The 15,986-nt window shown below is 46.7% G+C and overlaps 1 protein-coding gene across 12 annotated transcripts in view; it reads left to right on the forward strand.

The window, feature by feature from the left end:
* The window catches only part of ush2a (Usher syndrome 2A (autosomal recessive, mild)), a 190,504-nt gene that overhangs the window by 67,335 nt on the left and 107,183 nt on the right, over window positions 1-15,986 (forward strand). For all 12 annotated transcript variants that reach the window (XR_007382187.1, XR_007382186.1, XM_048974032.1 and 9 more), the window contains 8 exons: window positions 241-444; window positions 851-931; window positions 2,235-2,420; window positions 4,816-4,932; window positions 6,568-6,729; window positions 11,887-12,046; window positions 14,928-15,090; window positions 15,514-15,661. Coding sequence is in view for 10 of the 12 variants with exons in the window: in XM_048974032.1 (XP_048829989.1) it covers window positions 241-444; window positions 851-931; window positions 2,235-2,420; window positions 4,816-4,932; window positions 6,568-6,729; window positions 11,887-12,046; window positions 14,928-15,090; window positions 15,514-15,661 (1,221 nt within the window). In the remaining 2 variants the exon portion in view is untranslated. The remainder of the gene's footprint in view (window positions 1-240; window positions 445-850; window positions 932-2,234; window positions 2,421-4,815; window positions 4,933-6,567; window positions 6,730-11,886; window positions 12,047-14,927; window positions 15,091-15,513; window positions 15,662-15,986) is intronic.

Here is a 15,986-nt window from a genome sequence, read left to right on the forward strand (position 1 = left end):
ATTTTAGTGCTAAAATATGCAAATGAAAATCATGCACAAAGCTGGGGAATTAAAAAATAAAGGTGTGAAGAATCACATTAAGCAGTTTGTGGGGTTTCCTGGTGTGAGCTGGTGTCAGGTCCCGAAGTTCCATGGGGGGTTGGCTCTCCCTCCTGTCTGTGGGATGACAGGGCACTGCTCGGGTGATCACATGCTGCCCCAGACAACTGACATGACACCCGTGCTGTGGGTGCTGTGCAGGTTTCGGCGGCTGTATACGGGCCGTGCGGCTCGCGCGTGGGGCTGTCGTGGACCTGGCTGCTGCCTCCAGCCGCGCTGTCAGAGTCAATCTGGACGGATGCCCGTCAGCCGATACGGCGGTTAACTGCAGGGGAAACGACTCCATCCTGGTGTACACAGGCAGGGAGAGGCGGGCAGAGGACCAGACAGTGCAACCCTTCACAGGTAACTCCTCGTCATTGGGGGGGGGGGGGGGGGGGGGGGTGCTACAGAGCAGACCACTGGATTCCAGCTAGGAGCTGTCACACCTGAGCTGCCAGGCTTCACGTCACATGACGGTCACATCACATGACAATCATGTGACTCGTGTCGAACGCATCTGGTACAGAACCAAGGTTCATAAACTAGGCTGAGATGTTTGTGGCATTGTGGCGATTCGGCTTTCAGGGGGCCAGACATGAAGGTGGGGGCCCTGAGTGTTTGGCCTGGGGTTTGGAGAAGGGGGAGTAGCCCATTCAGTAGACTTTTTTTAGCCATGTCTCTGTGCAGCCCTGTATATTTTACATGTAACAGGTGTATACATGTGTGAATAAATACATGTATTAATAAAACTTTGTTTTTCCCTCCCCAGAATATCTGTACAGGGTGCTGGCGCTGGGGGAGGTAGGCTGGACGTCCGGGTCGTGGGAGCGAGGCCGTAGTCTGGAGGCAGGTAGGCGGGACTAAGAGGGAAGAGGCAGGGCGGCATGGTAATGGGCGGCATGGCAACAGCGATGGCATGGCAACTGAGGCGGCTCTATTTGTTTATGTCATTGCTCTGAGTCAGCCCATTTTGCTCTTATCTGTGGAATATATGTAACAGTCAACAAAATGAGATGGCGGCCGGCGATAGCTTATCACGTCCCTCACGGTGATGCAGCCGCAGGAGCGGCTGCTTATTATGAATGGGGCCGCAGAGATGAATGAGGTGGCGGCCGAAAGGGAAACGCCTTCTGCAGGGGGTGGCTGGGATGAGGGGACCTTTGAACATTGTCTGCCCATGAATAATTAAAAGAAGCGGACATTGTGAAGTGGGAACAATCATTTGTATGTGTTTATACGTCATCTGCGGATTTTAACTGCCAGCGGTCTGTCTGTGTTTGTGTATGCAGTTTGCCTGTACTTCTCCCACAATCCTTAGACTTGCAGTTTGGCCGACTGGCTCCTCTAATTTGGCCAGAGTTTGTATGCTTCCTGTGATGGACTATCCCATCCAGGGTGCACTCCACGGCCCCCTCCCAAATCCTTGACTTGCATGATGGATGGATGGATGTTTACTTCACCCCTTAACTGTTTGTTCAGGTTTGCTTGCACTTTCCAGAGATTTGCAGTTAGGTGAAAAGGTTTGGTTCAGAGTGGAAGCTGGCAAATAAACCATTAACTGCTGCTTGCAGCTGTATATTAAAAAGTAATTCTGAATATAATATTGCTCTATTTTTACTATGACTGACTTGAATGACATCTGCTGTTGTTGACTTAACAACCTGGTGATGCGTAATAAGCAAAATAAGGACTTTGGGCTGTGGAATTTCAGTGTGTTGTAGAGATTTTCACATCCACTAAATTATACATTTTGAAATGTTTACTTTGTCAGAAATACAGAAATCCCAACCAAAGCGTCCATTTCTCGTTACGTAACGTGGGCAAGCCGAACAGAGAGCAGAGCGCCTCAGCATGAATGTGAAACCATAATTAATGTGGTTAATATGGATGAACAGGGCGAGAAAGAAGCAGAATGCTTGATCGATTTGAAATATGGCTGGGAATGAACGGTAGAAGATGTACAGTCATATTAAATCAGAGTTGAAAAAGTTACAACTCTAATAAATTGTATTTATGCTAATGGTTAGATATGATTTACTATGTCTATTAAAAGTGAAGAATATGTGTGCTGCTTTTCTTTGCCTGACACACTCCCTCTCTCTTTCTCTCTCTCTCTTGCCCCCCCCCCCCCCTCCCATATCACCCCCGCACAGCTCCGCAAAGTATGCTGCCTCCCTCTAGAGTTGTCTGTGTAAATGGTTACAGCGCCGAGGTGAGCTGGGACGAGCCCACCGAGGTCAGGGGTGTAATTGAGAAGTACATCGTGAAAGCGTACAATCGGGACGATCCCATGGCGGCCCCCGTCAGCGCCGCCTTCCCGCACGCCGAGCGCCGGACCGGTAAGGGCCGTTCCGCTCGCCCCGCCCACACACGTACCCGCAAGCCGGGATAGTGGGGGAAGGTGGGGGTTGGCAGAACGAACCAAAATCACTCCTGTGGGTAAGTCTGGAGGTGTGTGTATGTCACCTGCTGTCCAATGTTCAGCCTATTTTTCTCTTTGAGTCGGATACATTTTGGAATAACATACAACTTCCCAGCTGTAATGTAGCAGGAAAACAGACAGACAGACAGAGGGAAATATGACAGCGTCTCCTCCAGGTTTGTCTGTCATCTGGGCTGCTGAACTTACTGGCTGTCTGAGAGAAAATCTAGACTTATATCTGTGACTTAGTGTGATACTGGTTTGTGTTAACTGACGCTAAATTAAATCCCATAATTGTATCAGTTTGGCCAAAAGTATGTATTAATTTTTTGTAGCGTAGCCCACAATACCTCTGATTTATGGGAAAATTAAAACAGGAAGGAGACCCCATGTCCTATTCGGGGTGGCGGGGGTCCAGAGCCCATCCTGGAGGCTATGGGCACAAGGCAGGGAACAAACCAGGATGGGGCGCCAACCCACCTGAAGGCCAACACACACAATTTCGTAACTCCAGTTCACCTTAGCGTGTTTTTGGACTATGAGAGGAAACTAGGAGAACCCAAAGGAAACCTCTCAATAACACGGGGAGAGCATGCAAACTCCACACAACCCTGTACAGGATAAGCACTTACCGACGGGTGGATGTTGCATAGATACATAAACGGTCAACAAACCTAAATGCTTGATTTTCCATCGCATACTTAGCCCCATGTAGCGCTACACATTTTAAATGGACAGCGTACCTCTCAGCAAGTGTGAATATCACTCTTTCTCCACAGCAGTTAAGGGGAATGACAGTGAGTCTCCTAATTCACATCCGTCTTGATGCTGAATGCAGATTTATGCTGCTAGCGATAAACAGGGGAAGAAAAGAAAAAAGGGCAAAGAAACCCAAGAAAACAAATGAGTGGGTAATGAGAGTGGAGTGGGTTGGGCTCTAATTGAATTAAAGAGACGCAGACACCTGGCCAATTAGAGGCCGGCCGCGGTGTTTACCTTCCCGCCGCCGCAGCCACTCGCAGCTCCCGGCAACAGACCCGCCCACCAATTAGCATAACGAAGGAGAGTAGATTACCGTGGAAGGTGGCCAGAGACCCTCTCAGATTGCTGCTGCTTAAAGGCTCGACTTTCATTTTTGGATGGCAAATTAATAAATAAATCCCGTTTTTTCTTTTTTTTTTTTTTTGTTTTAACTGTAAAAAATAATTAAAACCTGCCGTGCGTTTGGAGGGCCTCTTGTTTTAATTTACGGCCCAGGCTATTAATAACGTGTTATTTATGTGGGATATCACAGGCTGTGGCAGGAAATTGATGCTGGAAGTCGGGCCCATGAGCGAGAGAGGAAAGGCTTGATTTCTCTGCCACAGGTCCTCGGAGAGGCTACTCTTCCTGTCAGGTTTTACCGTGTCGTGTGAGGTGACACCTAATCGTACTTTACGCAACGCGGCCTTACTTTTGGGGCAGCGCAGTGCCGCATAGTACCATTGTGTTGCACCACCCAGTTGGGGGGATCGGGCATTTCCTACCCCTGCTGCGTTTGTGTGTGTGCCTTGCAGGACTTAATTTGGGAGGGTGGGTCCAAAGTCATTGTCGGTGTCCTACCTTCAGCATAAAATGCTGCTGTAACAATCAATTTTTATAAAAATTTTACAACTCGGGGCTTTACACTATAGCTCAGGTTTGCCTTTGCATACTGTAAGTTAGGTCTTGGTGCCTTGTGATGTGCTGTCACTTGGTTCAGGGTGTATCCAGGATGGGGGGGTGGGGTGGGCTTCAGCCCCTACCCTTTACAACACAGTACTGTATAACACATTTAGCACAGTAACAGATTTAGAACAGTGTTTCTCAAACCACAGGGACCCCCAGACATCTTTGCTCCTGGGAGCTGGGAGGGGCCAAAAATGTGCACTGTCTGGCAGGTACAGTAGCAAAAACCAGGGGGGTCCCTGAGGACTGGAATGAGAAACACTGATTTGGCAGATGGATGAATGGGCGGATAGATGGATGGGTTTATATTTTATATCAATGCCACCAATTACCACTTATCTATACCACTGTGTTCAGTACTAAGGAGAACTTTCTTAGTGTTAATACAGTAACAAATAGAAGGTCCACAGATCTGGAAAAGGAACACAAAATGGACCTTTCAGAGAACTGTGCTTGCAAAAGCATTAACCTTTATGAAATAAGTGAGTATTGTTGTGTTTGAAAAGGCCATTGGCGCTTAAATCTGGGCTTAAATCTCATTTAAGTGGCTGAGGTTCAGTAAAGAAAGCACTGACAGGGCGCCCTCTCTCCCCCCCCCCCGACAGGAACCCTGAGCGGCCTGGCCCCTTTCACCAGCTACACAGTAACTGTCACGGCGTGTACCCGGGCCGGCTGCGCAGAGAGCGCCAGCGGGGGCTGGAACATCAGCACTCCACAGGAGGGTAAAGTCACCGGGTGCAGCGGGGGTCCCGACTCACGTGGAAGATAATAAAACTGGAGAGGGGCGGGAATCAGTGCGGGGCCATTCTGCCACAAAACTCCAAACTAATCTGATGAGAAAATGCATTGCCAGCGTGTAATTGCTCCTATTTTTTTGGAAGGGGTGGAGGGAGGTTGTATGAGTTGGTAAGAGGGTGGAGGGGGGAGGGCGGTTTGAAAATGAATCAGACTTGATACCCTTTAATGACATGCATCTTTAATAGCTGTAATACAGATTAATGGTCTTTTTAATTGCTGTTACATTGTTCATGCGAGAGCCTTGTCATTAATACGAGGCATCTGAAAGATTAATGAGAGCTTCTTCATTTTACTGTGCCACAGATGTAAATCTGGGGACAGTCTGCCTAAAAAGAATTGATTGTATAGCAAAGTATGAAATTGAGAATCAAACGCTTCATTTCCATGGGTGGTGTACTGCCCTGCCGCAGCGTCATTTGCAGATGCTTTCTCGCCATATCCTGCTTTCCTCGTTTTCTTTCCCCCCGATTTGTCGTTTGTCTGAGGCCATGCAAAAGGAATAGATAACCCTACTCTGTCAGTTTAGGGAAATAAACCATCAGAACCTTAACTTTGGCATGAAGCAATTGCAGAATAAAGAAGGATTATTTGCCAGCGGCCAATATTACCGGCGTCAGATGAGCTTAGCGCTTTAAACGCTTTAAAGTGTCCCTAACGCTTACTGTAGGAAAAAGTTCAGCAAAGGCTCAGTTGCGTGAGTCTTCTCGGATTCGCCAGGATGTCTCGGTAATGTACGCGGGTAGGTTTCCTTCCTGCACATTAATCTGCATCGGCGAAATAGTCCCTGTTGGGGAGGGTAATCTGACATTAGTAAAAAATGAAACTTTATTTAACAAAAAGTGAGATGTCGCCATGCTTCGCCCTGAACCAGAAGCACATCTTTAGGATGTCCACTCTCCCTGAAAGGCCCCTTCATCGGTTCTCATCGCCACTCTCGCTAGATATTTTATTTATTTAGTGGGCTCTATTATCCAAAACAGTGTACCTTTTTTGAGAATGCAGGGTCAGCCAGTCCCTTAGGTCAGAGGCGGACATCCCCATCTGGCGTCGCGTGTTATTGTAGAAGCGAGGTGTTGCTTATTGACCAAAGTGCAGTGTGAAGTCTGGGCTCGTGCTCCAGGGCAAAGCTGTACACTGGAATGGCATTATACTCTTTTGGAAGCCGTGTGTGTGTGTGTGTGTGTGTGTGTGTGTGTGTGTGTGTGTGTGTGTGTGTGTGTGTGTGTGTGTGTGTGTGCCATATGTGTGCGTGTACCTGGCGTGCACCGGCATCCCAGCCAGGGATTCCCCTGCCTCATGCCTCGTGCTTCCTGGAATAGGCCTATCAGTTGTATTGTTTTTATAATTTATTAAAAGTCTTGCTAAAGCAAAGAACAGTGGTTTGCAGTTGCCTTGGAAGGCAGAAGTATTTCTAAACCATCCTGCGAAGTCACAGCTCCTCACTGCCCCCCCGCCCATCTACCCTGTTCCTGAACTGCATGTCACATGTGTCCAACAAAATGGCCACAGCTGCTCCTCTCCGCCCACGCTTTCTGATCGCTGCTGTTTTCTTGCCACAGCTCCCGAAGGTGTCAAGCCCCCCAAGGCCGTCGCGTACCCCACCTCTCTGTGGCTGTCCTGGGACCCTCCTCAAAAGGCCAATGGGATCATCAGGGAATACCTGCTGTATAAGGACGGCTCCCCCATCTACCAGGGCGACAGCACTGAGTTCAACATCACAGGTGGGCGCCTCCTCCTCCTCTTCCTTGGCATAGTCACATGTGGGGGAGCCCTGGGAGAGTGTTTGCCTGTCTGTCAGGCCGGGCTGCTGCAGACCAGTGCTGTTGTCCGCAGCGACGCAGCCCGTCTGACCAGTACTGCAGACTGTCTCAGACTCGTCAGTGTGCTTTTCTACCTTCTCCTATGTGTCTGTACTATCTGCATTTGGCAATATTCTTTTTTGTTATTTACTTTTTTGGGGGGAGGGGATTTATTTTTGTAATGCTGCTGAACAAACAAAAACTCTGTGAAGCTCTGTGTTTTATTAAACTGCTGTAAACATGGCTTAATGTAAAGCAGTGTGAATTTTCGGCACAGGTAAATATTATAAGAGTTTAAAGAGAGTCTGCACACTTATCAGTGACTTTAACCTCAGGTGCTGTAATATTGGAAGTATGTCATGATGAATGTTATAGGTGATTTTTTTTAAGGAAACAATGCAGCAGAAACCAGAGAATTAGCATTATATTATGTATGTCATATGAATTGTGTTTGGGGTAATTTAGGGAAAACTATATAATATCGTTCCCTGTCCAGATCAAGTAATGAGTCGTGCTCCCTGATTGGATTTCTTAAAGAGCAGTAGGCCATGAATAGAGGAAGCAGGTGTTTTAGCATAAAGCGCAGTGCCGTGCTGGTCTGTTGTAACTTCACTGGAAATGGCCCAGTCCCACAGGCTGCATTGTTTCAGCCTGGAGGTAGCCATCTCAGGACTGCATATCAATCATCTGCAGACATCGTCAGACGTCTCAGTAACGGTCTGAAGGATTTAAATGCATCGTTTTTATGGGTCACTCAAAAAAAAAAAAAAAACCTTTGTGGCAGTAACTATGATATAGGCTGGGCCACAGTATTCTCTGTAGAAGCAGGGGGGAGTGTTTCGTGAGTTGAAAAAGACTTAAATTGGCTTGCTCCCTTCCTATTTACAGTAATAAAAAATATCTGTGATTGGTTGGCGGTTTCCCAGTGTTAAAGTGGACCAAGCTTGTGACTGGGTGAGCTGGGCCCCTCATGATCCCCCAGGGTGGAGCCAGGCCTAGTTATGGGGATATTCACTTTGCACACTTTGCCAAAAGCATATTTCACACAGTGTAAAAACAAAACTTCCTGTTGCCAGGGGTTCTTTGTTAAATTTAACCAGGTATAAAGCCTTGCAGTCTGCAGATGCTGGAATGTGTGCCTGCCTTGCCCCCAGTTTCCACTGTATATTCTCTCTGATTTCCTCAGGAAACAGCAGGGTGTTCATTAGATGTAGGTTGTCCTCCTGAGCACAACGTATCTGCGGAACGTACTTTATGATATTGGACGGGCTGTGCCGACGGGATTCCCAGGCACGCCTCCCTCAGGATGGCCCCCTCCTGGAGAACACAGCTGGGAGCGGAGTGCGCCCCACCGTCAGCGTGCAGGGTGCAGCTGGGGCACACAGATAGCCGTCCTCTCCGCCTTTATCACCCGCTCATGCACGCTCCAGATTGACTTTTATGTGCTGCTTTAATTTGGTTCCCACTGGCTTCAGAAATGCGGGAAAGAGTCACAAACAATCGCATGTGCTTAATCAGCCAAGTGTTTAGCCTGTTACCCTTTACTTTGATTACAGGACAGAAAAACCTTTACCCTCTGCAGTAATAAAAGTGAAAATACTATAAATAAATATGCATGAAGATAGTAGCACTTTGCCGAATGAGAATTTGGGCTTGTGTATTGTTTACTTTTTATTCTATTCTCGTTTAGTTTTTCTACTTTGCCAAAGTCTAGTTAGTCTGGGTCCTTTCACTTCATCTGCATAGATGGTCCTGCAGCTGACCCCCACCTCTCATCTGGTGGTGAGCTGTCACTCCAAGCGGCACTTATTTTGTGAGCTGAATAAGGTGTTTAAGCAGGGAAATCTGCAAACTGTGTTGTGGGCTGGCCCTCCAGGACCCAAGTCGGGGAACCCCGCTTTACGGAAATGTGAGATTCGTAGGCAGATCGGTTTAGGGACTGCTGTTTTGTGGATACTTAGAAGGTCCAGGATGGTGAAGCTTAAATAGTCAGATAGATAAAGCTCTTGTTTTATTGGTCAGTCTACATCACATTTCTCACTTATGGTCATGGTTAATGACCAAAGGACAAGCAGGTGGGATGAGGTTTCTCCGCAGGATTGCTGGACTCGCTCTCCATCACAGAATGATCTGGAGGGATCTCAGGATAGAGCTGCTGCTCCTTCAGATTGAGAGGAGTCAGCTGAGCTGGTTCAGGAAACCTATGCAGATACCGGCCAGTCAACTGGGCATGTCCAGTTGAGGCCTTGTGGAGAACCCAGGACACACTGGAGTGGTTATATCTCACAACTGGCCTGGCAGTGTTTAGGGACTGAGCTGGAATCTGTGGTCATGAAAAAAGTGGTCTGGTCTGATCAGTCCAGAATTCTACTACCACCAGCATCATTTAGAAAAGGCTTGGGAAGCTGAGATGAGATTTTTTAGGTTTATTTTACCATGTTAAATGTAGATGTTTTCTGTAGAAAACATTGTAAAATTTATAGAAATGTATCAGTGGATATCCCCTGCCTTGTGTCCTCTCCTGTCTGGGACAGGCTCCAGGCTCACCTCAGCTGGATGAACAGCTAAGGAGGACATGACTTATTTCTTATATATATATTGCTGTTGACTTGGCTTGAGTTCTCCCATATTTTTTTCTTTATTTTTGACCGAAGTGTGAATGAGAGAGAAATTTTCTCTTTTTTTTTTTAAGAGGTGATGACTTCACTGATAGTCCTGAGCTCTTTAAACACTCATATATTTGTTTTGTCGAGGAGGAAAAAAAGTCAGATCAATTCAAATCTTACAGCTACAGCAGAAAATCAATGGAGGAAACAGGGCATCATTCCCTGCATATGTAAAAAAAATAGATATTCTGACGGTGGTCAGTGGGCATCTATGCACTTTGATGTAATTTCTCATAACGCATCTCCAGATAATTCTGGCCGATATAATCCTTAAGCCATTTATCATGATCCAGTTCTCTTCCCGTATTCAGCCAACAGGTGAAATTGCATAAATAAGCTGAAATCACAGAACATGTTTTCTGCGATCATGATTGTCTGCATCAGGTTTTTGCATCTAGTTAATGCAGTTGTTAAGTGCACTATTTACAGCAGAGTGGGGGCAGTTTTCATTATTACATCCCATATCCACATTCCCCCCCGCACGTACACACATGCATATTTAATTCAGCAAAAATTCAGAAGCGCATGCATGTGTATTATCGTTGGAGCCTCAAAGATGTTCACCACGCCATGCCATAGGAGGTTTTCCGCGAAGCGCACGATGGACTTTCTGTCACTTCTCATCCAGCCAAAGAAACGACATGTTCACCACTGGCTCAGAGATAAGGGCCCATATACAGACACAGCACAGTACCTCCTCCCCTTAGTTCCTGACTTTATATTCAAACCTAGAGATTTCAATTTCCTTCAGGATATCTAAGCTCAGCTTCGTAGCGACCCCTGCTGTGATTTTGGATTCTTTTCCATCTCTTCCCCTCCATTCCTTGACAGTAAACTGCTTTCAAGATCTTCAAGGAGAAAGGCTCCTTCCCGTCAAGAATGCCCTTTGAAAGGCGCCATTCCCAGCGAGCGTCTGAGGCTCCAGCCTCTAAGTACAAATTATGAACAAATGAGCCCACCGATGTGGAAGGCCTCGCTCGGCTGTTTTCCCACCCCGTCAAAAGGATGCGGCCCAGCGGGTGGTTGTTTATTGTAGCATCAACTCATCACCAAGAGTGGTGAGAGGTTAATATTGTCTTCTGTTTGCTCTCGCGCTGTGGACGTGAGAAGGCGGCATTAGAGAACCGCCGAAGGCCTCCTTGCTGAAGCTGCTGTCGCGATCTTGTGTTTTTAACTAGCTTAATTGATCAGCTCAAGGACATCTGGAATAACTTTTGGAGAGACTTATTCCTCCGGGAACTTGGGTTTCTTTACCACTTAAAAACCGCATCCGTACCTCTAAGACTGCCTCTGTCGCAACTGTCGGGGTAGGATGGCCAAGCATGGTTCGGCGTCTTGGCTGCTGAATGTTCTAGTCTCAGGAAATCCTTATTTGACATTTTGTTAAGCTCTTTTTTTCAACTGAGTCATAGTGCACAGTCAGTAGATGAATTGTGTCCTCGGACATTTTTTTAGGCGGTGAGGTAAAACTTAATCGGAAAGAATATGTCTCTGTGGCATTTTAAAAAGAAATTTATAGCGGTACGAACTGACTATCGACACATTATATAATACTGAAGGTTCGCGTCCTTTCATAATAAAGTGAATAATGGGATGGTTAACAGTAACATTAACAGTGCTTATGAGAAATGTTATATGTGAAACACCATAATTTATTAATTAGCACATCACCTACTTGTTTTTATGATATTTTATTCAGTAGTTTACCAAGGGTTAGAAATATCACAAGAGAAGATCTATGCTCCAAAACACGATGGAGCCCAGCCTCTGTCCACACGTGGAGCCAAGATTAATCACGCTGACTGACGGTGATTTTGTGAGACAGCAATCCCTCTTTATAACGTTTCTGATAAAATGACGAGCTGCTGAAATGAGGTCAGCTGTACAGTATAAATCTGAGTGCGTGAAGGCAGCTTGTATGGAGAACAGGAGTGAAACGTGGCTTTAAATGCTGGTGCAGAATCATCATTCAGGCACAGTTTAACGGCAACTCAGCAACAATCCAGCAACAGCAATTCACTAACAATTCACTAATGGAAATTCAATAACGATTCAGTCAGATGTAACAGGTAATCCGTTTTTTTAAAGTGCTTTTGGTTTCCAAGCTCCACAGTTTACTTATACGTAGGTGCCGCTCCAGTTGTTTTATAAGTGCTTATTTTATCATATGGTTGATGTTATGAAAAATGTGGATTTGTGTGCAGTAGAAATCCTTCCATAGTGTGTGTTATTTTATATGTAGTATGTTTCTGTAGTATTCTAACCCTTACGTGATATCGTTTGTTGTTCTGCCCTCTGAACACTTATTTAAGTCGTTATTTAACTTGGCAGAAATACAGCCCAGATACCCCCCCCCCCAGTTCATGGCTCACGGTGGCGTGTCTCGTCCTGTCTGCCTGGGCATCCTTCACAGGTCTGGAAGTGTACAGCCCCCACTGGCTACGCCTGACCGCCTGCACCTCCTCGGGCTGCTCCAACAGCTCCACGGTCACCCAGTTCACTGCCCAGATGCCTCCTTCTCACATGGACCCACCCCTCCTCACGCCATTGGACTCCCGCAGCATCCACGTGCAGTGAGATTCACCCTCCTTGTTTCTCCCTCCTCATTTCTCATAAATACCGCCTCTGGTCGCGCAGTGGCGCGTCGCTCTCTCTGGGCGCAGTCACATCAGCCGGCAGCATGGGGGGGGGGGTGCCTCTGCTGTGCCATCCTGAGCAGCTATCTCCGAATATATAGTAAGACACCCAGATTTATTAAAGGAACTCCAGATAAGCTTCCTACATAAGCTCCACCACTCGTTTCATCATATCGTTTAGTGGACCTGTAAGGCGTGAAGGTGTCGGTCTGCAGGATCTGAAGCCCTTTAGTAGGGGCCACTTTTATCACTGAGCTGAAACGTGCTGCAGCGATCTGATGTCGGATGAATGTATTTTCCTTTAAGTATTTATTTGGTTATTTCATTATTCTGCTTTGATTATTGTAGTTGTTTTAAATTGTACGTGGTGGCTCAATGGGGGGCAGCGTAGCCTCACACCTCTAGTGAGGGGGGTTTGGATCCCACCCCACTATATGTTTGCCGATTTTTCTTCCTGCCACTTAGTTTTTGGTTGAAATTTCAGACTTTCACTCTGGTGTGGTGTCCCTGGGCTTGCTCTTCAGTTTGTTAGCAATCTTGTCTGTCATATCTGCTGACCTTCTCTGAATCATGTCCACATGTGATAGGAATCCCTACCCTCCCGAGCTGGCTCCACCTGCCAGAGCTGGCCTCACTCGCTAGGCCCAGTCCCACCCACTTCTGCAATGGCCCCACCCACTTCTGCTCTGCCCCCACCCACCTCCATCCACTGTGGCCCACATGTCCAGACAAACCCAGCTTCCCATCTGTGCATTTCACAGTCCATGTGAAAGCCATGGGGGACACACTCCCGTTAGCACCTGTCCGGTACCACTTTAGAACAATGGTGGAACAGTGAGGACAGTGCGCCCTGTAGGCAGGATGTGGGGGAAGGGCATCCATGTGACACAGGACCCCGCGTTCGTCAGCACCTCGCTCGCGGTGGGGACAGGGCACATAGGGACACAAGGGGAATTCATATCAGTGCCGTCACCTGCTTCACGTCCACCCCAATGCAGGTCCTGTACCATTAAACCTAGTAATTAAATGACCCCCCTCCAACACACACACACCATTTTACTTTATAACTGTCTTCTGCCATCTTGTATAATGTAGCAACCACTCCACACAGTCTTCATTCGATTAGGGTAATACCCCCCCACCCCACCTTGGTAAAACCCTGGCCTCGTTCTCCTTCTGCGCATTAATGGAAGCCGGTGATCTCTGTAAGTCATTTATTAAAAAGATGTATATGACCCAATTTGTTCCATCACCGATTTTCATAACTTCATTATGTTTTCTTCATCTCCTAATGGTGCCCTTTTTCATGGAGCACTCCGGCATCTGTTCTCAAGCCCCTCTTATTTATTGTTCTCATCGGTGTGGGAGAAAACGGTTATTGCTTTATTTCCTGCGAATATTTCAATTTAAATACAGGGAGAGGCAGGCGGCAAAGGGGACCTGCAGCTTGCGCTGCTTTGATGTTATGGGTGATGTCTCCCCTTCTTGCCTCTGCCTCCTTCCCCCTCCCCCTTTTTCCTACGAGGGCCTAATTCTGGAAGCAGGGGCGTCCATGTGGTATTGCCTCGTTAGCAGAATCATAATAGCACGAGGTGAAAGGTCACGGAGGTTCGATACGAGATTTTTCTTAAAGAGGCGCCGCAATTCGCCCGCGAGTAAGATGGCAGGATCGTAGACAGCGGGGGGTGGAGGGTGGACTCTGTGCGCCGATATCGGTGAAAGTGCCCTGCAGGTCCGTGCCCCCACACTGCCTGACTGTCACCTTCCTGCTTCAAAAACATGGCGAGGCTCTGCTGGTGGAGATGGGCTTTTTCTGACATGTACCCCCCCAAGGAGAGAAATTGCAGAAATGGTGTTACGGAGACAACTTACTGAGAACATTAGACTGATATTAGGCTGTTAAGCATTTCATCTACATTCTGTTACTGGGCAAGAAAGGTGGAATAACACAAAAGTGGAATTTAAATACAGCTGCCTGTTTCTTATACAGCACATCTACAATAGAAGCAATCTTACACTGAATATCGTATTAAAGACCTATACAATATCTTAAATACAGCAGGAATAGTAAATGAAAGACATTACTATATATCTAATAAATATAATGTGCTTTTGTACACACACACATTCATCCATACATCATTAATTCTGTAATAGTAGATTGGTATATTCACCTTTGTTGTACGTTTGTATAATATTTAGTTATGTATTTCAATTTGGAAGAAGATTCCCCCGCAGGAAGAGTAAAATGAAACCCGAAACTTGTATATACACGTGTGATTATTATTTCTTAACCTTATTTCTTAACCTTACATTATATAGGTTCTCTAACTTGCACTTTACCCTGTAGTTAATAATAATTCAGTTTTGCTATTATCTATCGTCGACCATTATATTTAAAAAAGAGGTTAAATACTGCACATTAGCCACGTGGATTTTCCTTTGAGTGAAGCACTTAACGGCGAAAATTAAAAATTAAATTAAGCATAAATACTGCGATGTGCATGCTTCGCTCGGAGTGAGGAAGCGAGTGATTTTCCAGGAGGACAGAGAGAGGTGTTCGGTTGCCGGTTTCTCTGTTCCCCCTCTCCTCTTTCTTCCCCATGGTCCTCTCACCTGGCCCGACTCTCCTGGATCCTGCAGCAGATAGCGCGTCCTCTGTGCTATATATAGCTACCAGAAAAGTCATCTCACAAGAAGAGACAGTAACCTAACAGCCTTTCCTATTTCTGTCCGTGCCGCGCCACAGAAGAGACCCACTTGGTGTTTTTTTTCTCCCTGAGATCCACCAGACCTGCGCTTCTCTCGTCTGGCACAGGTGGACAGCGCCTTCGGAGGTAAACGGGGTGCTGGAGTACTACGCCCTCTACGTGTCCACACCGGGAGTGGAGCCGCTAGTCGCATATAACAGCTCCGAGCTCTTTGAGGACCACACTCTGTATGGCCTTGTCCCAGGCACTACCTACACCTTCCAGATAGCAGTACGTACGAAAATCATCCCTCCTTGTACCATCTGTCCTGCTCTACATTGACCATATGAATTTTGTACCTTGAATTTAGCATAGGCCTGTATAAATTGAACTGTGCATTATATTTTAAAAGTACATTAATTGCATTGTTTTGTAATTAGATGTATTTATTTAGGAAATGCTTTTGTCTTAAGTGGCATACAAGCAAAGCAAGTAGTAAATCAGTATTTTTGCTGGTTTTCTTATTTAATTTTATATTGTTTATATTTATATTTCCCTGTACTTTTATTATTTAAATAAAAAAGACTTGCATGTATTAGTTAGGTATTTATGTGTTAACTTGAAATAGGAGACGTGGTTCAGGTTTGTAATATAGAGGAGGCAGTACCCGGTGACCTCTGACCCCTGACCCCTGATGCGTGACTGTTTGTGTAGGCATGCACAGGGGGTGGCTGCACTGTGAGCTCTCACAGCGTGGCACATACAGATGAGAGCGCCCCCGAGAATGTCCCCACCCCTTCGGTCGTGTCCCTCTCCCCGGACTCCTTCGACGTCTCCTGGCCCCTCCCTTCGGCGCCCAATGGTGAGTGGGGTTAAAACCAGGTGCCGGAGAGGTCAATTCATATTCTAAATGGCGACTTAGGTACAGGTGCTTCATTTTTAATGGCGGTTTAGCACATAAAACGGCGGCGGGCAGCAGCCCCCTTTGCGCGCCGAGCCGGGATGGAGACACGTAAGGGGGGGGTGTGAGCGAGTTGGAGTGTGGCTTAAAGTGGATAGAAAGTGCTCCCTTTTGACTGATGCTGTGAACTGCAGCTGCTGTGCAGGCGGCGGCTTCCTTTGCCGAGAGTCACAGCCGGCCAGGAATGCGGGGCTCTGCTCTCTGCGCTGTATTATCTGGAAGGGGA

Source organism: Brienomyrus brachyistius, chromosome 14 (assembly GCF_023856365.1).
Source record: "Brienomyrus brachyistius isolate T26 chromosome 14, BBRACH_0.4, whole genome shotgun sequence".
NCBI lineage: Eukaryota > Metazoa > Chordata > Actinopteri > Osteoglossiformes > Mormyridae > Brienomyrus > Brienomyrus brachyistius.